At 59.3% G+C, this 24,019-nt stretch overlaps 6 protein-coding genes across 6 annotated transcripts; 2 read left to right on the forward strand and 4 right to left on the reverse strand.

Annotated features, from left to right (window-relative positions):
• Nucleotides 1-648: 648 nt before the first annotated feature.
• PLICBS_003580 (uncharacterized protein) lies at nucleotides 649-1,439 on the reverse strand (the record flags this gene model as incomplete). Its single annotated transcript, XM_018323332.2, has 2 exons — nucleotides 649-1,283; nucleotides 1,346-1,439. The coding sequence occupies 2 exons, from the start codon at nucleotides 1,437-1,439 to the stop codon at nucleotides 649-651; spliced, it is 729 nt and encodes a 242-aa protein (XP_018178562.1).
• Nucleotides 1,440-3,684: 2,245 nt separating this feature from the next.
• PLICBS_003581 (uncharacterized protein) lies at nucleotides 3,685-7,017 on the forward strand (the record flags this gene model as incomplete). The annotated part of the gene is made up of 2 exons (XM_018323333.2): nucleotides 3,685-6,053; nucleotides 6,114-7,017. 2 exons carry the CDS (start codon nucleotides 3,685-3,687, stop codon nucleotides 7,015-7,017), a joined length of 3,273 nt encoding a protein of 1,090 aa, XP_018178563.2.
• Nucleotides 7,018-7,486: 469 nt separating this feature from the next.
• On the reverse strand, nucleotides 7,487-10,382 carry PLICBS_003582 (proteasome regulatory particle base subunit; the record flags this gene model as incomplete). Its single annotated transcript, XM_018323334.2, has 4 exons — nucleotides 7,487-7,513; nucleotides 7,592-10,069; nucleotides 10,134-10,207; nucleotides 10,265-10,382. 4 exons carry the CDS (start codon nucleotides 10,380-10,382, stop codon nucleotides 7,487-7,489), a joined length of 2,697 nt encoding a protein of 898 aa, XP_018178564.1.
• Nucleotides 10,383-10,870: 488 nt separating this feature from the next.
• PLICBS_003583 (uncharacterized protein) lies at nucleotides 10,871-12,173 on the forward strand (the record flags this gene model as incomplete). Its single annotated transcript, XM_018323335.2, has 2 exons — nucleotides 10,871-10,933; nucleotides 10,986-12,173. The coding sequence occupies 2 exons, from the start codon at nucleotides 10,871-10,873 to the stop codon at nucleotides 12,171-12,173; spliced, it is 1,251 nt and encodes a 416-aa protein (XP_018178565.1).
• A 382-nt stretch (nucleotides 12,174-12,555) lies between these two features.
• PLICBS_003584 (uncharacterized protein) lies at nucleotides 12,556-14,532 on the reverse strand (the record flags this gene model as incomplete). The annotated part of the gene is made up of 7 exons (XM_018323336.2): nucleotides 12,556-12,739; nucleotides 12,789-12,857; nucleotides 12,915-13,172; nucleotides 13,226-13,317; nucleotides 13,382-13,471; nucleotides 13,527-13,617; nucleotides 13,667-14,532. The coding sequence occupies 7 exons, from the start codon at nucleotides 14,530-14,532 to the stop codon at nucleotides 12,556-12,558; spliced, it is 1,650 nt and encodes a 549-aa protein (XP_018178566.2).
• Nucleotides 14,533-18,848: 4,316 nt separating this feature from the next.
• On the reverse strand, nucleotides 18,849-21,045 carry PLICBS_003585 (NADPH-cytochrome P450 reductase; the record flags this gene model as incomplete). Its single annotated transcript, XM_018323337.2, has 3 exons — nucleotides 18,849-18,866; nucleotides 18,929-19,207; nucleotides 19,264-21,045. The coding sequence occupies 3 exons, from the start codon at nucleotides 21,043-21,045 to the stop codon at nucleotides 18,849-18,851; spliced, it is 2,079 nt and encodes a 692-aa protein (XP_018178567.1).
• Between the last annotated feature and the right edge of the window lie 2,974 nt (nucleotides 21,046-24,019).

Below are 24,019 nucleotides of genomic sequence, written 5' to 3' on the forward strand. Positions count from 1 at the left end.
TGCGGTTGCCTGTGCGTGCCAGCTGGCGGGCCACCAAACGAGAGGAGACGGCGAGCGGGCCTGGGGTACGGGATCGGGCGACTGGCTTCAGCGAGAGCTGTTTCGCAGATGCGGATTGTATGGTCGGCCGTCAGAGTCGGGTCTATCGTCGGTCGCAGAAAGGGACAACGCCCACGGGGAGAGAGAAAGGTGAAGCGTTTGGCTTTGATGATGGCATGGGGTCGAGGCGTTCTTTGGCGGGGCAGTCAGTGAGTGAAGGAGGTATGGGCGGCGGATGGGGCCAGGGACAGGGTCCGCCGCTAGTTTTTCCGCTCCGGAGCGCCGCCAATCGGCACAGCAACAAGACAGGCAATGACGCATTCAGCCGGGGACTGGGCTTGACGGAGGGTCGAGGAATCGCGTCGACAGATGTTCTTGCATTCATTCATATTCGGCCAGTGTTACGTTGTACAACGGCAACCATGCGTGCATCCGGTCGGCCGCGCGACTGCGATTCTTGACACGGGACGGAATAAACAGAGCTGTAAAGTATATACTGGCTCGACGAGCTGACGCATGAAGCATCCCCCACCGCGTCGGTGAGTTAAGTGGTTACATGTCGGGTATAGCAGAATGGGCTCCGTAGTCGATGGATGGAAGGGTTGCAATTCAGACGCTACTCGTGGAAGACTGGCGAATCTCGCCGCTGCCCAAGACCAACCCGTGCAGCCGGCGATCGTGCGCGCCGGTGGGCACCTCCTCGCCCGAGCCGGACGCCAGGAGCTGCTCGGTGAGGGCGAGGCCGTACAAGCGCAACGGCGGCCGCTCCGTGCTGCTACCCTGCTTGGCCAAGTACCGGTTGAGGAAGAAGTCGTAGAAGCCCTTGCCGTGGCCGAGCCTGCGCACCGAGCCGGCCTCGTCAAAGTCAAAGGCCACGCCGGGCATCAGCATCAGGTCCAGCGTCGCGGCGTCCGACCTCTGCGCGTCCGGGCCCCCGAGGATGCGCTGGCGCTCGTGGACGGTGGCCGGGTCTATGCTGGGGATGCCCCAGCGGTCCAGCGTGAGGCTCTCGTAGTCCTGGACGCTCCTCAGGTGCACCATGTCCATGACGCGCGCGGGCGTGTCGGGCGTCTCGAGGGGCGACTTGTGCAGGTACGGGACGAAGACCTGCTTGCCGGCGGCGAGGGCGTCGCGGACGATGGCGTCGGTCTGCACCTCGGCGGCGGGCATGGACAGGTAGATGCTGATGCGAGTGGCATCCTTGTAGGGCTTGAAGTCCCTCAGGGACTCGAAGATGTTGCGGCCTGTGTCCGGAGCTGTGAGCGAGGGGCGCGGGATCGGACGCGGAGGCGGACGAGGGCCGTACTCTGAACGGTGACGGACTCTTGGGGCACCGACGACAGGCGCCGCTTCATGAGGCTCCGCAGCTGCTGTTTGGCAGCGGTGAGCGAGGCGGCCATCTTGGGTGCCTGATGACGACACAATCGTCACAATGGTCACCGCGATTTGGCGGATGGAGCCTGGGCTGCAGCCGTTGCAGGGAGCATGACTGACTCTCTCAGCATGGCGTCCGACGTAGAGGCTGCTGCACGTGAGTGGATTTCGGGCGCGGGCGGGATACGGAGCCCACCGTGGCGGGACAGGTCCGCCATGAGGAACCAAGGGAACCTCGTGCCGTGCTGCTCTGGTATTGATGCTCTCACGACGTCTGTCGGATACTGTGCAGCAGGAAAAACCGGGATCCCTGTGTCCCTGCCCATGTTTATGCCCAAAGCTGATGCGTGCTTGAGCTGCGCCACCGTCAACGTACATGTGAACATGGACGAGGCATGCATTGTGCCAGTGCCGTTGTGCCAGACAGAGTGGTGCCGCTACTGGCCAGGCGCTCTCGGATTGCCGCTTTCAGCAATTCCATGGCGCCAGCCGAGCTCCATGAGACAACTTCATGTTCACCGTCACGAACAGATGACCAGGCAGGCGCGGCCTTTATGGAGACGAACATAAGGGCAATTGCCCATGGAACTGATATTCTCATGCTCGGCGGATGAGCCATCAGGAAATGGGTTCCAGCACAGGCACTCATTTCAATCACTTTACGCGGGACAATCATGGCATACCATTGAACCACAAAGGTGAGACACCATCGCGTGGTGAATTTGTAGCTCAGGTTCAGCTCCGCGCTTGCGACGGCGACAGCAAAGCTGCTGCTAGCACTCGCATGAACCTCTCCACCACGACGACCATGGGTCCTTGGAGCCCAATGTAGGTCCTCACGATGCGGTCGTGTTCAATGGCCTCGGCTCGGTTTCCGAAGCGCAATGTTGGCCGTGACACGCGACGAAATAACGGCTGGTCATGCAGAGAGCGACTCGACGACCAAATAAAGCCATGCTGGAGAGGTGTGGTGTGGGAGACGCGCCGAGACATGGGCAAGGGTCTGCGATGGGGCTCTAGGTTGATGCGTGCAGGCATGAGTAACCCGGGGTGGAATGGATGAGACGCATCGCTCGCCTTTGAAGAACAGGGCGGCGGCCAAACGCGGTAGTAGGTAGGTACCCTGACGTGGGAAGGGGGCGCATGGCATGGCATGTCATAAATCAGATTAAGGAAGCACGCGGTTATAAGGTAAAACGGCTTACCAACTGCATCTTGTGGAGTTTTGATTGCCGATGTGGCCGTGGCTGCGAGTTGGCCGATGCGGGCGGGCGGGTGCGTGAAGCAGAAAAAAACGGTCCCGGTTCTCAGGCCTGACGAAGGTGAGGGCGGCGTGCTGGAAGAGCGGCGGCCCCTTTGGGGTTGGCGGTGGTTCAGCGGTCTTTGACGAAGACGGCACTTGGTGTGCCCGCAAGTTACCCAAAGGTCGTTTCGCCAAAGCAAGGCATTGGAACCAAGAAGAAAAACGGTGCACGACAGAACTGTGTCGCTTTCACGTCTCGTCACCACCTGCGCTCGAGCCACCGTGATCGAAACAAGACGACGGCTGCGGCTCGCCCCGTCGTCGTACTCGAGACATCCCTGCAGCCGAGCGTGCATGGGCAGGGCATCACCCCCAAGCCATCCCTCGCCCCCCGCTGCCGCCCACCCGCTCGGCGCTGTGCTTACGGCCCGGACGCCGACTGGGCGCTGCCGACCTTCACCAACTTCCCGTCCTCACTTTCTGTTCCCTCCAGCACAGCGGTTCGGGTACGCCAACCTGTGGCGCTGCAAGCTCCCGCCAGCACCGCATTGCAGCACTCCCGTGGTCCACCGTCCCCTTCAAGACGGTGAAGCGGCCCGCCAGAAAAAGGGTCCCGTCTCTTTAGGCGTCACATAGGTGCGTACCGAGAAACGCCGGCGACCAAGCACGGCGACGACAGCGAGGATCCCGCGCCGCGCCCAAGATTCTGGTCCGTCCCACTGGTGCATTAGCGCCGGCCTCTTTGCCTCTCGGGCTCGCTGTCTTGCCGTCCATTTTCCCATCCTGGTCGACATCCGCGATTGCACGAGTGGACGAGTACGAGTCCAGCGCGCTGCACCGCACCGCTTGTTGACGCTACTTCGTGTAGGGCCAGGCGACCGACCCCCGACGTCTCCATCTCCCCCCATCTCCAGCTCCATCCGCGCCCCCGCCCGCCCGCGCCGAAACTCCGTCACTCTGACTGAGTTAGACGTCCATGACCCGGCGGGCGCTGCCAGTGCCAAGGTCTGCCCACCCGCTGCCCCGCCATGGGTCGCCGCCGCCGCCGCACCGAGACCGACTCGAGGTCCAATTCCAATCCCAAGACCACCACCACCACCACTCCGACTGCTACCGCATCCTCCTCCACCACCACCACCACCAGTGCGCCCGCCCTTGACGACCCCCTCCGCTCGTCTGCAGGTGCTGCCCCCAAGGCTGAGACCAGGGTCGCCGCCGGTGACTCGAATCTGCAACGCCCTCTCCAGGATTGGCAGGCGCACCACCCCGGCGCCGAGCCTCCCCAGCTGCAAGCCCTGGCATCCGCCGCCGACTCGTCCACATCGCGATCCACTGTCTCACACTCCCGACCTCGACAAGCGCCTTACGCGACCCGCCAGATCCAACTCCCTCCCGACACGCCCGCGACTACATCTTCCCATCATGCCCGCTCGACCCCCGGACCTGCCGAGGCGATAGCACTGGAGGAGCTGCCCCAGCCCCAAGCTACCTTGGCCCTCCACGTCGACGACATCCCCGACGCCGACGACGACGGTGACGACGCGATGGCGGCCCCCAGGAGGAAGCGGAGGCTTCCCTTCCTGCTCTCCGACGACGCCCGCGACTCCTCGCCCTACGGCTCCGTCTCCGCCACCCCGCGCCAGCAGGGCTCGCCCCCGGACAGCGACACCGAGTCCGACAGCTCCCATGACTTTCGCCAGAGTACCAGAAGCCGCCGGAGCTTGAGCTCCAAGCGGTCTGGCCTGTCGAAGCAGTCGTCGCGAATGTCCGAGGAGCTCGATGGCGCCGCTCTCGTTTCCGGCCTAGACGGTCGGTTCGGCCTGGGAGAGGCACCTTTGCCCGGCGACATGCTGGACCATGCCAAGGACGATGACTTGACCACCGACGACGGCCTCCCTCTCGACCAAGATCGGTCAGACGAGTCCGACCACGAATACCTCGAAAACTCTCCTCACGAAGCCGTTCGGGCATCCGTCTCCCCGACCGACAACACCACGCTTTCCATAAACACCCCTCGCATGTGGTGCCTCTCCGTCCTCTTCTCTATACTCGGATCGTCCACGAATCTCTTCTTTTCCCTGCGATACCCTAGCGTTGCCATTACACCTGTCATTGCCTTGCTTCTCGTCCATCCCCTGGGCCATCTGTGGGATATTCTGCTTAAAAGGCCATATGATCCCGATGAGGAATTCATCGAGGGCGTCCGGACACCGTCCATCATCGAGCGCGAGGACCCGATTCAGCGCCGTCGGCCACCGAAGAAGCTCGGGTCATGGCGGTTGTGGCTCGCTCAGGGGAGATGGAACGAAAAGGAGCACACGTGCGTGTACGTGAGCAGCAACGTCGCCTTTGGCTTTGCCTTTGCGACCGATGTCATTGTGGAACAGACGCAGTTCTACAACCAGGAGGCACCTATCCTCTACCAGCTGCTCCTGACCATATCGACACAGATCCTCGGCTACGGGTTCGCTGGCATCACTCGTCGCTTCTTGGTGCGGCCGAGCGGCATGATATGGCCAGGCACACTTATGTCGGCGGCCATGTTCTCGACCCTACACAAGCAGGACAACAAGCCAGCCAACGGCTGGACCATTAGCCGGTGGAAGTTCTTCTACATCGTCTGGACCGCCGCCTTCGCCTTTTACTTCCTCCCGGGCCTGCTGTTCCCCGCGCTCAGCTACTTCAGCGTCATCACCTGGTTCGCGCCCAAGAACGTCGTCCTCTCGAATTTGTTTGGCGTCACGTCGGGCCTGGGTCTCTTCCCCATGACCTTTGACTGGGCACAAATCACTTATGTCGGGTCACCACTTCTCGTGCCCTTCTGGGCCGCCATGAATGTCATTGGCGGCCTGGCCATTGTCATGTGGATCATTGCGCCCATCTTCTACTACTCCAACGTCCTGTTTTCGTCATATATGCCCATCTTATCAGCAGGCGTGTTCGACAACACGGGCAAGATCTATGACGTCAGCAAGATCCTTACCTCAGACTTTCTCTTCGACAGAGAAGCCTACTCAAAGTACAGCCGCGTGTTCCTGCCCGTCACGTACATGCTCAGCTACGGCGTGCAGTTTGCCGGGCTGGCCGCGCTCCTCACCCACACGCTCTGCTGGCACGGGCACGACATCTGGCGGACGTGGAAGAAGGCGCTGGAGGAGGCGAGAGAGAACGGCAAGCCGGAGTACCAGCCCGTCAACGACTCGCGGGCGGCCTCGAGCGGCTCTCTCGGCAGCGACACGTACACGCGCATGTCTGGATCGGTGCCAAACATTGACAATCTGTTGAGTCGCGAGGATGTGCATTGTCGGTTGATGAGAAGGTACAAGGATGCCCCGGTGAGCTGGTATCTCTTGACCTTTGTGTCGATGACGGCGATTGGCATGTTCCTCGTCGAGTAGTAAGTCGTTCTCATCCCCATCGCGCCGTATGCGTCTCTTGTTGCTGACCAGGCCCCAAGCTACCCCGTGCACCTTCCTTGGTACGGCCTCCTCCTGTCGCTCGCCATCGGCGCCATCTTCTTCATCCCCAACGGCATCATCATGGCCGTCACCAACCAGCACAGCAGCATCTACCTCATCTGCCAGCTCATCTGCGGCGTCGTGTTCCCCGGCCGCCCCATCGCCAACATGGTCTTCGTCACGTACGGCTACATCTCGTCGGCGCAGGGCATCAAGTTCGCCTCGGACCTCAAACTCGGGCACTACATGAAGATCCCCCCGCGCATCATGTTCTCCGTGCAGGTCGTCGCCACGCTCGTCTCGTCGGTCACGCAGATTGGCGTCCTCAACTGGATGTTCGCCAACGTCAAGGGCATATGCACCTCCGAGGCCGTCAACGGCTTCACCTGCCCCATCGCCCGCGTCCACTTCAACGGCTCCATCCTCTGGGGCGTCGTCGGCCCGGGCGAGTTCTTCGGCCCCACGGCCATTTACCGCGCCCTCGTGTGGTGCTTCCCCCTCGGCGCCGCGCTCCCCATCCCGCTGTGGCTCTACGCCCGCAGGCGCCGCGGCAGCATCCTGCGCAAGGTCAACCTGCCCGTCATCTTCGGCGCCATGGGCTGGATCCCCCCCGCCACGGGGCTCAACTTCTCCGTCTGGGCCCTCGTCTGCTTCTTCTTCAACTACCTCGTCAAGCGCCGCGCCAGCGCCTGGTGGGGGAAATACACCATGACCCTGTCCGCCGCCCTCGACTCGGGCCTCGCCTTCGGCATCGTCATCGTCTTCTTCGGATTCATCTACCCCGGCTGGATGAAGGGCTTCAGCTGGTGGGGCACCGAGGTCTACAAGCAAGGGTGCGACTGGCAGGCCTGCTCGTATAGGACCGTCGCCGACGGCGAGAGGTTTGGCCCAGACACCTGGTAGTCCTCCAAAGGGGCCAGCGAAGCAGGCGCGCATCAGTTTCACGCATGCCCAGCACCACCATCTAGCACTACTCTTTACTACGATAGCGTCGTCGCTTTGCGCTACATATGCCGTGCACATCTTGGATTTGGGGGGGAAATAGATTTGGCGGCAGGCAGGCTTTTGTGTTTTTGGATATTACCACCCAGCAGCAGCCACGGGATAGACATTTCTTAGCGGAACATACTGTAGCATGCAACAAACGACAGCCATGCCTCGGACACGACGTGGCTGTCAATTTATAATGTTTTGTGTGATTCTGGCCCGTCTACCGATGCTCGTCACGGCAAGCATCCGTGCCTGCCACACACGCCCACGACTACCATAACATACTATACAGTCGCACCCGCGGCTTTTTGCCCACAAGAGGCAAAATACCAATGTTTACACCGCGCCTTGTCAACGAGTCCCCCGTCCTCCCAATGGGCGTCTATTTTCCGTCTTCCCACTCGGGGTTCTATTTGCGTTGCGTCAGTGCGTGACCAAGGAGAAGCGGTGTGAACATCAGTTGGAGGGAAGGAGGTTGCAGACTTACCTTTCGCAGGATGACCAGGCCCTCCAGTGTGCTGTTGAGGCTAATGTACTGCTCGTCTTCCAGCTCGGCGCGCTCCCCGTAGCCCAGCAGGACCGGCGTGCTCTGCGTCTGCCAGCCCGTGATGGTCTTGGGTCGCCCAGCTTGGCCGACGACGTCCACTGCCTGACCGACACGCACGTTGACCTTGAGGGGCTTCAAGCTCTCGTCAAGCGTGACGAGGAAACGCGGGTGCATGGCGGGCACCAGGAAGTAGAGGAGGTAGTGTGACGTGGAGCAGATAAACTCCTTGGGGTCGATCATGGCGACCATGGTCGCCAGGAGGCCGGCCGCGGCCACGTGGGACAGCACCTGACGATCGGTGTGGAACGGGTTGATAGACAGCGTTCCCTTGCCCATATGAAGCAGACCCTGCGCGATGCGGACCATGAAGAGCGCGTCTTGGTCGCGGTGGTAGTAGCTGGCAAGCTGTCGCAGAAGCTGTGCCAGCCTGGCGTTGTTGGTGCCCGCGCCCAACATGCCCATGGCGAAGATGGCGTTGATGGCCACCTCGGGGTCGTTGTCGTGGCTGTATCTCGACAGCGTATCGTACACCTTCATCTGAGGGTTGCTGGGACTGATCAAGCCCATAGCGAGAGGAACTGCCTTGCGGATATTGGCCTCGCCGTAGTGCATCAGGTGCCCAAACTGCCGCAAAACCATCTCCTGCCCGACGTCCTCGCCCATTGCCACCAGAGCGATGCCAATCACGGCGTAAGCCTGAAGGAGCTCGTCGCCCTTCTTGTCGTCTGACTCCTCCTTGTGCTCGTTGCAGATGTGCAAAAGCTCCTGGATTTTGAGGACGGCGCCGGTGCCTGCCCAGGCACAAATCTCAGCCAGCACCGCCGTCGGCTTCGCCATCGGGTGGTCCACAGCCTTAAGCGTCTCCAAGATGACATCGACCTCTTCTTGCCGCCCAAAGAACAGCAATCCCAGACCCAGCGCCAAGAACCTCGTCCACTTGTCCGTCAGTTGATTCTTCCGGTCCTCGTCCATAAGAGTCGTGACAATGGCCTCGGACACCTCGGGGTGGGAGGAGCCGACAAAGATCAAGCCGCAGGCGAGGGCTGCCATGGCCGAGATCTGCATCTCCTGCGACGAATCGCTGATAATGGGGAGTAGCAGGTCGAGCAGGTCCTCCTTGTTGGATCCAGCATATGACAGTCCAAGGCCCATGATGCACGCTGTCCTGATCATGGGGTTAGAGTGCTGCAGCTTTTCCGCGTCGCCAAGAAGCGCCAGCGCCGGCTCGGAGTCTATCCGCACGCCGGAATTCATGATGCCGATGGCAAGCATAGCACCAGCAGAGATCTCCGGCTCTGGTGAGTACGTGTACTTGTCGATCTTGTCCAGTCCGTTCTCAATGTCCCACAGAAGCAGCGTGCCCATAGAAGCGACAGTGGACATCATGCCATCTGCCTTGGTCTTCCAGACCCATGTCTCTTTCTCGCCGTCCACCAGCATCATCTTGTCGTTGCCGAAACCGGCGTTGACAAAAGCGTTCACGAAAGCCGACGCCAGGTTGTGTCGGGCCGAGTCCAAGTTGGTCATACCCGCCACGCGACTGCTCTCCAGATGGCTCTTGTAGATGTCCTCGGTGGTCTTCGGGTCCAGGATGTTCAGTTCCTTTCCGAGAGACTTGAAATGCTCCGACAACTTAAGGTTCGAGAGGCATTCCGCGCTCTCCTGCTCGTCCAAGGTGTCCTCCGGGAGCTCCATGACTATCCTCTGGCGGGCAATCAGGAAGGCGAGTTGCTTCTTCAGTGCGGGGTCCTCGGCCTTGTCAAAGTCGGCGCGGATGAGATCGATGTCATGTAGCCGGATAGCAAGCACCATGGCTTGCGTAAACTGCTTGTACTCCATGTAAATGTTGTGTGCTGTGCGCAGGAAGGTCTCGTTGTCGGGGTAGGTGAGCAGGTTGACCATGCTGACCATGTACAGGCAGACTCTGGAGTAAGTGTTTTCGTCCACATACTTGGGGATCTGCTCGATAATCTCCAGCTCGCTCATGAGATCAACAGCGTCGGCTTCAGCGTTGCTGTTGATGAATTGGGGAACCAGGATCAGGGCGAGGTCCACCAGATCCTTGGTAGGTTCATCGGCAGTGATGCGCTTTCCGTACACCTCTCCGATCTCGAGAGCCAGATGCCTAACATACTCGTGTCCCCAGGAGATGATATCAGATGAAGGGGCGAGCAGCCGGTACTTGAGTGTGTCTTGTCTGTCCTCGTCCGAGTACGTCATGCCAATGACGGACAGCACGTCCGCCAAAGACGTCTTGTTCTCTCCGGCTGGCCACCCATCGTAGAGCTTCGTCAACGTCTCGTAGTGCGGTCGTAGGAACTTGAGTGGTTTCGGCACTGCCGTCATTGATGATGTCGAGGTCTTGATCGAGGTCTTCATGGCCTCGAGGGCAGTCTTGTACAGCTCCGTGTTCGACTCCTAAACGTCGCCTGTCAGCCACATCTGCCTGCACAGCAGCGGTGTATCCATCAATATAGCATACCGTAAGCCGCTCTACCATCATGTCGAGCTCATTCTTGAGCTGCTGGTCCTCTTCATTAAGCTCCTCCTCTGCAGCTGTCCGTTGCCATTAGCCCGCGGTCTGCGCCGTCGTTGAGGCGCCGCGACACGTACCGTCCTTCTTTCCATCCTCCTTCTTGCCGTTCAAAACTGGCTTCTCATCCTTGGGCTCGTCCACAGCCTTCCCCTTGCCCTTGTCAACCGCCTTGGGCGCGTCGCTGTCCTGGGCCATGTTGACGTATAGTGTCTCGCGCCAGGCGGGAGCTCCGAGTAGGCGGCGAACAAACGAATGGGTAGCACGACAAGACCCAAATGTGTATAATCGACTCTTGCAGAGCGAGCGTGCTGGTATTGATGCGTTTGGAGGATGCCGCCGGTCGGGGTCGGATGTGGTGGAAGATGATGGATGTGGATGGCAGTCAAGCTCCGGAGGGCTGCTCCAGAATGGCGTAGCTCTGGTTACGCGAGGCGCTGCCGCCTGCGATTGATGGGCCACCCTTGCCTCGCAATCACGTGTGGCGGGCGTCGTTGCCTCCGAAGGGTTCTTCCGCGATAAGAGGTGAGTGCCGCTATCGATTAGATCTTATCAGCCAATTTTCCTGAACATGGTGCCCCACCATCCACGTCCATCAAACCCCCACGGTCCAAGTGCCTGCAGCCCGACGACAGACGTCGATTTTCTTGTGAGCTTCATACCTAGCCAAAGTCACAGCAGCAGTCATGAAGCTGGATACGCGGGCAATGCGCCATTTGGCATCTGAGGACTGGCGGGTCCTAACAGCGGTACGTGCAGCCCTCCCCTGCCTCTCTGTGCAACCCTAATGGACTCGACCAGGTGGAGATGGGCAGCAAGAACCACGAGATCGTACCGACACCACTGATAGAGAGGATCTCACGCCTTCGGGGCGGCGCGAGCGGAGTACACAAGAGCATATCGGCACTCGCCAAGGTGGGCCTCATTGCTCGAGTCAAAGAAGCAAAGTACGACGGCTATCGCCTGACGTACGGCGGCCTCGACTACCTCGCCCTGCACACCCATGCCCAGCGCAAAGACGTCTACAGTGTCGGAAACCGAATTGGAGTTGGCAAGGAAAGCGACATCATGGTCGTCGCGGACCATACGGGTACGCAGCGGGTGCTCAAGATCCATCGCCTCGGCAGAATATCGTTCCGATCAGTCAAGTCGAACCGGGACTACCTCAAGAACCGCGCGTCTGGATCATGGATGTATCTTTCAAGGCTAGCTGCCATGAAGGAATTTGCCTTCATGAAGGCTCTGTACGAGGAGGGCTTTCCCGTCCCAGTACCGATTGCGCAATCCCGACACACCATCGTCATGACGCTCATCGACGCCTTTCCGCTACGTCAAATCGCTACTGTCCCAGATCCTGCGTCCCTGTACGCCGATCTCATCGCACTGATACTGCGGCTAGCCAGCCACGGCCTCATCCACGGCGACTTCAACGAGTTCAACATTCTCATCAAGGAAACGAAGACCATGTCGGAGGATGGACAGGAGTCAATTAGTCTCGAGCCCGTCGTTATCGACTTCCCTCAAATGGTGTCCATGGAGCACCAAAACGCAGAAATGTACTTTGACAGAGACGTCAATTGCATCAAGCGCTTCTTTGACCGGCGGTTTCACTTCACAAGCACGCAACCTGGGCCGTTCTTCAAAGACGCCAAGAAGACGGTTGGCAAGGGTGGGCTGAAGAGACTCGATGCGACCGTCGAGGCTTCGGGCTTTACGAAGAAAATGCTCAAGGATCTGGAGGCTGCTATCAAGGAAAAGGCTGCGAAGGTAGAAACGGGGGTGGACTCTGAGGATGAAATCGACAGTGAAGAGGATGATGAGGATGACGAGGAGCAAAGCGACGATGGCGACGAAGGCCCTGTAGTCATAGGATCTGCAACGGCGGAGGAAGAGGGAATCGCAGATGACGGGTCCGATCCAACGGCGCAAGGAAGTGACCCTGCTGCCACTGGCTCAGTACAAGAAGGCATGTCAAAACTAGCAGTATAGAAGAAGCGTCAAGAACATGATACCCATCAACAGGAGCCATTCTTTGCTTGTGTGATGCGGAAGTTCACGGATGAATCAATTGATTTACATTACAATGCAAGGCATCGTTCCCCCGGACGTAATCTGTCACAATGCCCATTGCCACTCCCTAGAGTCTAGAGTACAAAACTGCGTAAAATGGGAGTGCTTGCTCTCAGTTCGTCGCCAATAGTATCAACGCCTCGCATCTTAAAGTGCCTCATGCTTCACAACGGCCTAACACTGCCGCGGCGTCCATGGTCCGTGGGCTTCAAAAACGGTAGGAGGGTACCAATGAATGCAGCAAAAACAAAGTGCATGGCAGGGGGCTAACAAAAGAAAACTGGAGTGACCAGGACGACAGTTACGTCGCCTCGCCCTCTTTCTCCTCCTTGAGAGAGTCCTTCGTAGAAGGCGGCAACGCTTGGACACTCTCCTCAGCGACGGCTGTAGCGACGGTTGGATCCGCGTGAACCGTAACGCCCTCGTCACACTCCGAAGAGATGGGGGTCGAAACGTTCGCGTCCGAACTCGAGCTCAACACCGTCCTGATCAAGAGGTCAGTACGTGCTGAAGATACTGAGACGCGGAGCATACTCGGAAATTCCACGGCGGGCTCCCGAGTTTCTCGACGCGTTGGTGTCGTCGTTCGACATGGTGATCGCACTGCAGTAGCAAACAGGTGTTAGACCATGGTGAGGCAAGTAGCAGGGGATTACTTACCTGCGTGCAATCGGGACACTGCGACGCCACTGGGACTGCTGGCCGTACAGAGTAGGGCTCAAGCCAACCAGCGGGGTGCCGTATGCACCGATGTTGTATTCATTCGTGCGGAACTGGCGACGCTCGGCAGTGACACGCTTCAGCTCCTTCTGAGCCGGGGTGTCGGCGTAGCGAATGTTCATGAGGAGCGCCTCCTCGCCAATGCTGACGCCGTTGAACTTGCGAATAACTTCATCGCAAACGTCGCGCGATTCAAAGCTGCCAGGCGGGTCAGTACAGGCATGATCCAAACGAAAACCGAAGAGACAAACCGGGCGAAGCCCACACCGCGGCTGTTTCCCATGCTGTCACGCAGGATCTTACTGGACAAGATCGTGTATCCGAGAAAGATGGTAGCAAGCTCCTACGCTCGACGTCAGTAAAGTTTCTCGGCCAAGGTCATTTTGCAAATGCAGATTATATCTTACCACCTCGGTGAGGCTCTTGGGAAGGTTCGAGATGTAGAGGTTGGTTGAACATTCATCGCCTTCGGCCTTGAGGCGCGAGTTGAACGACTCCTGCGAGATCATCAGCGCCTGCTCTGCCAAGTCGCGAACGGCAGGGAATACGTACACGAGCAAATCCAACCTCGTAGCCAAGGCGGTGGAAGCCCCTGATGCACGACTCTGAGTCAAGGACATTGACAAACTTGGCGAAGCCGAATCTAGTGGACAGTCAGAATCTGGAACAGAACGCCAGGGAAAGTCGCATACCCTTTGCAGGCTCCAGTGTTGGTGTCGATGATTGCCTTGGAAGTCTCCACGGCCCCGAAGCGAGCGGCAAACTCGTACAACAGGCGGTCGTCAGTCGTGGGATGGAGGCCACGGATATAGACGTTGCGGTTGCCGGGGATGCGGTTCTCCAGGCTCTGCTCGAGGCTCTTCATCTGGCCAGGAGGAGTGAAGACCGCCGGAACAGCACGGGGAATAGCTGGGTCCTTCTTCAAGAGATCGTCGATGTGACTGTCAGAGACCGCTGGAATGGCCGACTTGGCGGCTTCTCCGTGAAGAGAAGACAAGCCCATCTGCTGGGGAGATGGAGTCGTGTAGGCGGAGCGATCGAGGCTCGCAACGCGAGGGCCATCTCGCTGAGACATGGTGCCGTAGAAGGGCGTGGCTGGGGTCGACTCGGTCGTCGAGTAAGAGCCACGGCGATTCTCGAGTCCGGGGACGTCAGAGTTGATACGCTCAACTCGAGGCTGGGTGGCATTGGCTCGGCCGGGAGTGTAGGGCATCAGAGGCATCGGAAGGCCAACATAAGGAGGGCCATAACTGCCAGCGGGCATGCCGTAGTTGTTGTACGGGTGGTCCTGCGAGTGGCTCATTCCCATCGGCTGGCCAGCTGCCATAGGGGCCAGGAGAAACTGTGGCTCTGAACCGACCACGAAATGTCCGGGACCGAGGGGAAGTGGCGCCGAGTTGTTGTGCATTCCCATGCCTCCAAGGCTGAGACCAGTGAACTGGCTCATCATCTGACCCAAGCCGTGGTCCGCACTCGCGTGGGCTGGACCGTGGCCATGGACGTTGCGTCCAGCCGGGTTGGGGAGATATTGGGCAGCGACTCCAGTACCAGCGTCCATTGTGGCGGCTGATGAATTCTGACGCTGATAAGTCCTCGAAAGGAGTGCTTGTCTATAAATGGTCATCTTAGCGAAGTTCAGAGTAAAGTTGCGTGAAGGCGGCACGGCAAAGAGAAAACGAAGGTGCTGGTTGATGTGCAGGATCATTTCAGGGAGCGACAATCGTTTAAATATGACAGAGCGCAGAGCCTGGCTCGACATGTTTGCTTTCGCCGTGAAAGTATATTTGGGCACGCCATGTGATGGTTTCTCGCTGGGAGAAACCTTGGTGAACACAGTTCGATGCCATCAACTTACTCGGGAGTGTCACAAATTCGTCTCGGATGATGGTTCAAGATGGAAACGGCGCGACGCGGACAAAGAACTGAAGAGCTTGTCAGCAAGAAAGAAGCAGCGCCATGAGTCGAAGAGATGGAAAGGGGGTTTGGTCGTCCCAAAGATGGGCGAAAGCGAGGCACGATCAGCGCCGTCGCTAATGGCAAACGGCCACTCCGCCACAGACTCTCGCGAAGGGCGCGAGCCGCAAAAGGTTTTCCGTGACGGTTCAGAAGGAGATGTCGGCCTCACCTTTGTCTCGTGCTGCGGCTAGCTGGCGTGATGGCACAAACCAGCTCGTTATACGCCGAGGCAAATGTTTTGCGGTACGAAGACACCTGAGATGAAGCGAGAGTAAGTAAGATAGAACAAGCTATCGAGCAAGATGGGGCTTCGAAAGAGATTGATCTATCGGCCTGGCCAAAGAATCTGGAGAACGAGTTGCTTTCGAGTGGTGTTTGATGCTGTTGGGGTGATGAAGGAAGAAGAGAAATGGAAGTGGTGATGATGGTGGGAAGGACAAGAAACCAAGGAGGAAATTGTGAGCGCGGCTTACCTTTCTCTGTAAGGCTACACGCACCAAGGTAATTGCGATTTCGATTCCAAAGAAGCGACGCAGGGGCGGGAAGGAGCCTAGGATCACTTCCGGTGCGCTGGCGGGTATCGCTGTGAAGGCAAGCAAGATGCGTCGCTGTCGTCAAGGTTGAAGGAGAAGAGAAGGTTTGGTGGGGGGGAGAAGGATGGGCCGCGCAGCTGGCAGCCGGGCCGTGAATGACGGGCTGAAGCACTGCCAGGTCGGGTAAGGCGTCGCTTCGCTTCTGTTTGCTCCCGTGGCTGTGGCAGGTGGCGGGGAGCCGGTCGAGTGCTTCTGTTCGTCTGTTCGTAGGCGTTGCTGGGTAGCGTAGTGAGGTCCTCAGCAGCCTTGGTGCCGCCCCCGGGAGCCGAACACAGCCTGGAAGTGATTTCTCGGGGCAGTCGCAGCACTGAACAGCAGCGTCTGTTCCGGCAGGTAGTTGGCGTCGTAGGCGATGGATTAAATTAGGTGTCGGCCTGGCGGCGAATCGGACAGGAACGCCGCAGATGACCTTCTTGTCGAGTCCTGCCCTGCTCTTGCCTTGAAGATCTGGAGGCCCCCGGCTTGCTGCAAATGTGAACCTTCTCCAGCTGCAACCCTGCGTGCGACTTTCTCCCACAAATCTTTGCCACTGCTTCCTGTTGCGGAGTCACGATGCTGTAGTGGCAGTCGTTGGTCTGCTGTGCTCGATGGCCACTCAATTCGTTTTGATGCTCCGAGCCGTGCCAGAATGATGCTGGTGACCTCGAACGTTGCAAAGACGACAGCCCGAAAACCGACCGCCTCGGATACTGCCAATCTCCCTTCTTGTGCCAGTCGAATTAGGTCGAAAAAGGGTTCGGAGAACTTGTCTGCTTTGAATGGCGTTGGAAAGGTGAGTCTGAATGACGCCAACACCTGCTCGGATAGTTCAACCACGTACAGAACTCCACGTGAGCGAGTCTCCGCCGGCGTCGAAGCCGCGTTAAACCTTGAGGCCGTTGCCGAGTCCTCCCAAATACCTGTTTCGTGGTTGTTCGTCGCAGCGATGTCCAGAAACGCCTTGTTTGCCTCACTTGGGGATCGCAGGCTAGGCACCTGGGTTTCCACTGCCTCCTGCACGGAATAGAGGTGAGGATGACCGGCGCCGGAAAAGCAGATCTAACGATACTAGAAACAGAAGAGAGCAGAGGATAAAGGGCAGGAGACTACACCACGGCCATGTGGCAAGTCCGACAACGACGGAAGAAGTCCAGGGACAAAGGCGGAAGGCCACCACACCAGTCTCGCGGGACGCCCACGACCTAAATGGGATGTTGTTACTCTCGATGTGTCGCAGTACGCCACTGCCGTCGCTGTCCGTGGTTCCTTTTTCTGCCTCTCAGACACTACCACCCATGATTCATCTGGGGCGACGGCCAGGGGCAACCCCTCCCGGGGATACTGCGCCCGCAGTAGCATGGGAGCAGCACCATATCTGCCTCCCGTCCAATCACTATCCACGCAACGGATGCCTGAAGCTGGGCTACAGGCATCGCTCAGCACGGGGAAGCCGTGGCACAGAGAGCAAGAATATGGAGAGAGCAGGTACAACGAGCAAGCATCATATTGTCAATTCCGCTGGCTGCCCTGACCATTTTCCTTTGGCCGCTGGGATATCCGACCGCAGTACGAAGTAAGTAAGGCTTGCTTTTGAGACGGCTCAGGGCGAGTGCCGCTCATGACGAGCGCCGACGGGGACAGGGCACAGCATTCCATGGCATAAGACATGCTCCCCTGCCTGCCGGGCCTTTGTGCATCAGAGCAGATCAAATGCAGCCTTTGTGCCCCTCTGTGCGTCTCTGAAACAAGTACCATTCCCTGAGCCCGTTTCCAAGCATCGACAGAGGGGACTTCCTCCCATCGACGGACAGAATGGATGGCAGCCCAGCAGCGCACATTGGGGGATGGGAGCTTCGGCGGACTGGCCACTCCGGCGGGTGGCACTGCGCAGTCGACCGGGCTTCTCACTAGTTGAACCAGCAAAATAAGGGATCTGCCAGAGGAGCCAAAGAACGTCGCTCCTGAGCCGCATCGCACGCAAGGGAGATGGGGCCGTAACCCAAACCAGCGACGTTGTTGAGAAAAAAGCAACGACGGTGCTGGCCCAGCCTGCCCAGGTCTGGAACAAGTTGGGGGAAAGAGAGAAGACGCCACGCCGCCCCTTTCCCTTGCTCCCTATTCCAGCAAATACATACGTATGCACATTTGCACGATGCGGAACGAGTGAGGCTCTGCTGCGTCTTTGGATAGGAGCGATGTACATGCGAGATGCCTCGCTGCGAGTGATGTAGCACTCTCCGATGATGTCGGCGCAGCTACCAGCACCCACACCCGGCTGACCCTTGAGGTTCAAGAGCGGAGCACCGGCGGGAGGGGGGGCCGTGGTGCACAAGTCAAGTTTTAGTTACCCCACAGATCGCTGCCGGAATGCAAGGGCCGGGGAGTTGGGCGACGGCAACCACGAGAGCACGTGCCCGTCTGGTGGTGCGGGTGAGTGAGGGACTGCGATGTGGAAGCCCATCTTATGGACCGTTTTTCGCGCATGGACGATGAATGCTAGCACCTACGAGAACGTGGCAGTGGCCGTTGAGTTTTTTAGTTGGGCACGAGGGCAGTGCTGCCCGTGCTTGCTTGTGCTTGCTTCTGCCGTGCCGACTTGACTTCATGGCGTGAGAAAAACGCTTGCGCTTTGACAGTCCCTCCCACTTGTGCGTGCTGCCGGTGTACCGGGGTGTACTTCATAAATGGCAAACGCGAAACAAACTACCCTAGAGCGCGTCATCACCCAGGCTTTGAAACGCAAAAACTTTTGTGCTACGTACATGCATGGCCTGGAGGGAAGGGGTGCAAAAGTAGGTATTTAATCTGGTGTCTTCTTCTTCTTCTTCTGGAAAGGCTATTCAATTCTATCTTTGCACATACTCGTTTCATCAAGAGAGACTCCCCCACCGACCCCCCAAGTTTACACCAAAAAATGCCCGCCGCATGGCCGCCCGTCTTCCGCTGCATCTCGCCTGAGATAAGGCGATGGTCAGCCCAAGTGTGCTCTCCACGTCGTCACCGCCCTGCTTTCCAAGGAAAAAAACACCTTCACCCTTTCCCAAGACCGACGCCCGGCGTGGGGGAGATGGAGATGTGTAAAATTTCGTTCTATATGAGTGGGTAGATAGATAGGTAGGCGCGCGTACCGTCCTTGGTACCTGTCCGGGTCGCAGAGGGTATGAAGCGGCTCTGGGCAGGTAACGTGAGGTACGAGTAGGCGGGCGCAGGGGAGCGCGGCGATGAAGAGGAAACCGGGTCGGAGACGGTTCCGCCCAAGTAGAAACGCCGTGGTCGCCAAAGAGATTAATCAAGCGCCATGCATACATATGAATGCTGGATCGTCACGGCAATACTTCGTACGACTCTAGGACCAAACATCCTCCTGCAACACCGGCTGGTCAGCATGCGGGTCACAAACGCGCAAAGTGATGAACGGGGACGTACCTGGTACTGGTTGGCTGCCCTCATGTGCTTGACAACCTCCTCGCCCTTCTGCTCAGACACGCCCCGGCCCTCGGCGATAATCTGGGCAAGAACCGCGTTGACCTCGCGAGCCATGTTGGCGGCGTCGCCGCAGACGTAGAAGAAGGCCTTCTGCTGGAGCAGCTCGTTGACCTCCTTGGCGCGCTCCTTGAGTCGGTGCTGGACATAGACCTTCTTGTTGGTTTCTCGGGAAAAGGCCGTCACCATTTCAAACTTGTCGCCGAGGTCCTTCTTGTACTCCTGCGCAGCCCGTTAGAAACCTGTTCCCAGGCGATGCAGGTGATATGGTGACTTACCGCCCACTCAGACTCGTACATGAAATCCTCGGTGCTCTTGCGGCAGCCAAAGAACAGGAGCGTGCGTCCAACGTTGGCGCCCTCGCGGGCCTGCTTGGCTCGCTCCTGGACGAAGCCGCGGAATGGAGCGACACCGGTACCGGGGCCAATCATGATGACGGGCTTGCCGGGATCCGAAGGGAGCTTGAAGTTGGAGTGGCGGACGTGGACGGGGACGTGAACACCATCGTACTTGTTGCGCGGGCCATTGAGCTCGTACGACTGGCCAAACGGCTGCGGATTCGGGTCGCCGTTCTGCTTCTGCTTCAGGGCAAAGAGGTAGTTTGTCGCAACACCGCGGAAAGGCTCGTTGCGTCCCGGAATCATCTGCGACTCGACGACAGCGGTGATGGAAATCTTCTTCGGCTGGACCAGGGAGGACGACGAAATGGAGTAGTAGCGCGGCTGGAGCTTGTTGAGGCCCTCGATAAAGGCAGAGAAGGGAATGTTGGTCCACTTCTGACCCTTGCCGACAGTTGCGAGGAGGCGAGCGATGTTGTAGAAGTGGGGGCCGGTCTTGTCGTGGAAGTAATCCTTGTCGTTGCCCAGTCTGGTCATCTCGGCCTTGATGTCGTCGCTCGGGGAGAAGGCGGCCAGGGTCGCAACGAACTGACGAGAGACGGGCGCGCAAACCTCCAGGTGATAGCGAACAATCGCGTCGTAAGTCGTAGGAGTCGGGAACGGGACCTTGGCGGTGGGCTCAAGAGCCTTGACGCTGATGACATCGTTTCGCTTCTCAGTCAAGCCAATCACGTCCAAGAAGCGGTCAACCTCGTCACCGGGGTTGGTAGGCCACACGGCAATGTGGTCGCCGGTTTGGTAGTTGAGGTTGGAGGCGCTGACATCGATATCCAGGTGAATGCAGTTGCGGTCCTTGGCCGAGAACAGCTCACGCGACTCAGCGATGGGCGCAATGTAGGGGTTGTGCGCGTTGAATGGCCCCTTGGAGGTGCCTTCGAGGTGCATCTTGTTGGGCTCGCCGAGGTAGACCTCGACAGAGTCGCGGGTCAGGGTCTCGCGGTCGACAATGCCGAAAGTGGGTTCGTAGACAGCCTCGCGCTCCTCGAGGCCCATCTTGGAGGCAAGAGCAGCCCACATGGGGTCCTTCCAGGCCAGGAAGTCCTCTTCCATGGTGCCGGCGCCGTCGTCGCCCTCGCCGGCCTCGCCGATGCGGTGGGCGCCGAGCTTCTGGAGAGCCTTGTCGACGTTGCGGACCATGGAGTTGTAGTGCTCGTACGTGTTGTTGCCGAGGCCGAAGGCGACGTAGTTGAGGTTGCCGAGAGCCGGGTCGCTGCCCTCGGACAGGGCGACGTCGTCGGCAGTGATGAACTCGTAGAAGTCGACGGCGTTGTCAGTAGGCTCGCCCTCGCCATAGGTGGCGAGGACAAACATGACGACCTTGTCTGTGGGGACGGTGTCGAGGTTGTCAAAGTCGTACTCCTCGAGGTCGGCGACCATGGTCTCGAGGCCGAAGCGGCTCTTGCCCTCCTTGGCGAGGCGCGAGGCGTAGTCCTCAGCGGTGCCAGTCTGGGAGCCGTAGAAGATGACACAGTTCTTGCCAGACTCGTCCATCTTCTCGACAATATTTCTCGTGCGGCCGGCCTTGACGCCATTGGCGTTGGCAAAGGCGGTGGCGTAGGGGTCCTTGACGACGCCCCAGTACTTGCCCTTAGTGAAGTACGCAAGGGTGCCGAGGAGGATCGCCGCGAGGACGACGAGGTCGAGGGTGTCGAGTTCAGCCATGGCGACGAGGGGGCGCTGGCAAGCGAGGGGGATCCGGGAGCAGACGGGGGTTTGAGGAAGCAGGAGGAGACGGCCGGCCACGAGTCTGTCGGCAAGAGTCGCAGTCGACGTGGTCCTTGTCGTCGTCGTCGTCGTGCACTCGCTGGCGCGCTCGCTGTGCAGAGGTCGGCGACCGGAGGCGGAGTGTGCAGAGGGGGAGAGAGAGAGGAGGATAGGGGAGAGGAGAGGTCAGGAGTGAAGAACGGGAGTGGGCTGTTGGGGCCGGTTGCCGGCGGGTGTGGACAAGTTTCGGCGTCAACGTGGAGGGGCGGGCGGCGGCTGAGCGAGAGCGGGATGCCGCAACGTAGCGCGCGGAATCTCGCTGGACTTGGACTTTTTTTCCCTGAGGTGCGGCGCCCCGGTCTGCCACCACCTAACCTTGCCGCCTTCAAGCTGGAGCACGGAGTATTGTCCAACGGGGACCCACCAGGGAGGGATGGGGGCACTGAAAGCCGCTCGGAACCGTTATCTGATCGAAGCCGAGCGTTTGAGGCGCGAGGTAAGCAGTGAGCGATGCAGCGCTGAGGGATGGAGGATGGAGGATGATGCACAAGTGACATGGACACGCAGCAACAGCAGCAGCAGTAGTAGACGACGTGGTCTTCCGTTGCAGTCTCTCCTGTTCTGTCAGTGTCGCCGAATCCTTCGGTGTCCGTCCAGGGGTCCGTCCGTCAGGCCACGCGCCATCAGCGACCACCACCAGCGCCGCAGTCCGTCCCGTCAGTGACCACCACATGCCATGCGCTGAGGTGGCTGCACTGGCTGCGCTGCGGTACTGCGGTGGTACCCGGCGGCAAGGAAGGCAGGGCTCCGAGCGCTCGCTCCGGGCTGACTGGCCGTCCCAAAGCGGCTAGCCCAGCTCCGTCTTGGCCGGCTGTTCGCTGCGTCGGGGGCCGGCCGTCAAAATGGGGTCCGCCCGCCCACCTGAAGAAGCCCCCCTCCCTGCCTGCAAGCATGTGCTGAGTGAGCTGTTGCTGAGATGCCGTCTGCCTGCTGAAGACGTTCGATGCAACTGCGACAACTCCAAAGGAAAACAAGACCCCCCAGTTCGACCGGCCGGGAGCTGCGGGTGTGACCTTGCCATGCCATGCCATGCATCGGCTTTGCCCCCTCGTGCGACGCAAGTCGTTGGCTCCGAGCCGCCGGACTCAAGTCCGAGAGCCTGCACAAGTATCCACCAGGTATCTTTTTTCTCGTCCGTCAAATGTTGGACGCGGGAGTCAATAGAGAAAGACAGTCGCCGCCGCCAACGAGGGAGATGAAGACTGCCCGCAGCGGCGGACTAGATTGCAATGTTGGCGACTGTCCGCCGCTCGTCGCAGGACCGCTGCCTTTCATGTGACGGCGCCTGCATCAACGGCCACAAAGCGCCGTCCACCTCGATGCGGAGCCTTGCGGACCTGGCTGCGGAACCCACCACGGCCTCTTGGCGCGGCTCCGGTCAGATACGGATACGAATCCGATTCCGCGCTCGCCTTGCAATAAAGAAGGGTTTCCTCCCGCGGCGCCAACGTCAACGACACCGAGGATTTCCATTCACCGGCGATGAACATCTCGGGGCGTTCCGAAACCGCGGGCCAAGTGGCAACCTCTATGCCGTCGTCTGCCAAACCTTCCCTCGCCGTTTCCAGTTCCGAGCCGGGCGACACTGGAGATTGTGTGGCCGGGTTCCCAACCTTAAGCGGGGCACCGCGTCTGTGTTACTCGTCGCGTAACACCATAGTTGCCACATATTGGGCGCCCCCAGATCACAGCCGCCTCTCGCTGCCGAGGCTGCGTTCATCGCGATGAGCAACATTGGGCCGCTAGTGGGGTTTAAGCCTGTACGCTCTCGCTAAAGGCCAAGAGGCATCACGCGGCCTTGTTTGAACAGAGTGCCACCTCCGCATGCCCGTGATGTGGCCGCCACGATATCCGGTCCGCTTGTGGCAGCCCCGGGACGGACTGCGCGGGGCCCCGGAGGGACTTCAGATGCCGGGCCGTCGGTTCTCCATTCGGCACACAACCTTCCCCCGCAAAATGTCGTCCTGTCGCTTGGCAAGGCATTTGGGTCCATGTCGTGTGTCTGGAGGAGCGTGCGAGACACGTAGCCATGCCTGGAGGAGCGGCGGTGGTGACGCCTCTCGGGCGACGGGCGTGTGTGTGCGTGGCCGGACCTATGCCACAGGCCTTGATCCACATCCTACCGTGTCGGAGCAATCAAGCAGCATAATCTATTTGTGCTGTGGTGATTTGCGTCAGGTCATTATACTACTCCGCTACGTCTACATATATGTAAAGTGCAAATTGAGTGGCGTCGGTGGCCGGTGGCCGCCTGCTGCATCCTCGCCCGGCCTGCAGGACGTGCAGAGGAGGCCAGGATAGCATTTGATTTAGCGGCTGGCCCGAGTGCTCGGTCCCGAACGCACGGTTCGTCAGCCTCTTCTATCATTGACGAGGCCACTCCAGCCAGCACAAAGCTTTCGATGGGTTTTGTCAAGAGCACTCGGGAAACGGTGCTCGACGCCCCTCGTGCTCGTCCCGCGTCCCCACACTCATCAAGAGTAGATTTGAAGTTCATTACGAAGTGCTCCCTGGCGATAAATCAGGGAGTGCGAGGAACGATGACTCAGCAGTCGTCCCACCCGGCTAGAGCCCCATACGTGGTAGCCAGTTAGGCCCGCGGGCTGGCCAGCTTGCCAGGAACCAGGCTCGAGCTTTGGCCTGCCGAAGCTCCCACTCGATCGATGCTGCTGTCCAGCCCATCCAGCCCCCAATGCACCACACCCCGTCGTTCATCCACCAGTGCATTGACACGGCGTCATTGTGTGCCCCGTGCAGCAGACGATAAGGCATTGCCCGCCGTCCACGTCCAGCACAGCCGCCGCGAATTGTGCAGCCGCCGCGTGTCGACGTCGTCGTCACCGGCCACTCCCGCCATTGGCATCGGCCCTCC

The sequence above is a fragment of the Purpureocillium lilacinum genome (genome assembly GCF_023168085.1).
Source record: "Purpureocillium lilacinum CBS 284.36 DNA, scaffold_2, whole genome shotgun sequence".
NCBI lineage: Eukaryota > Fungi > Ascomycota > Sordariomycetes > Hypocreales > Ophiocordycipitaceae > Purpureocillium > Purpureocillium lilacinum.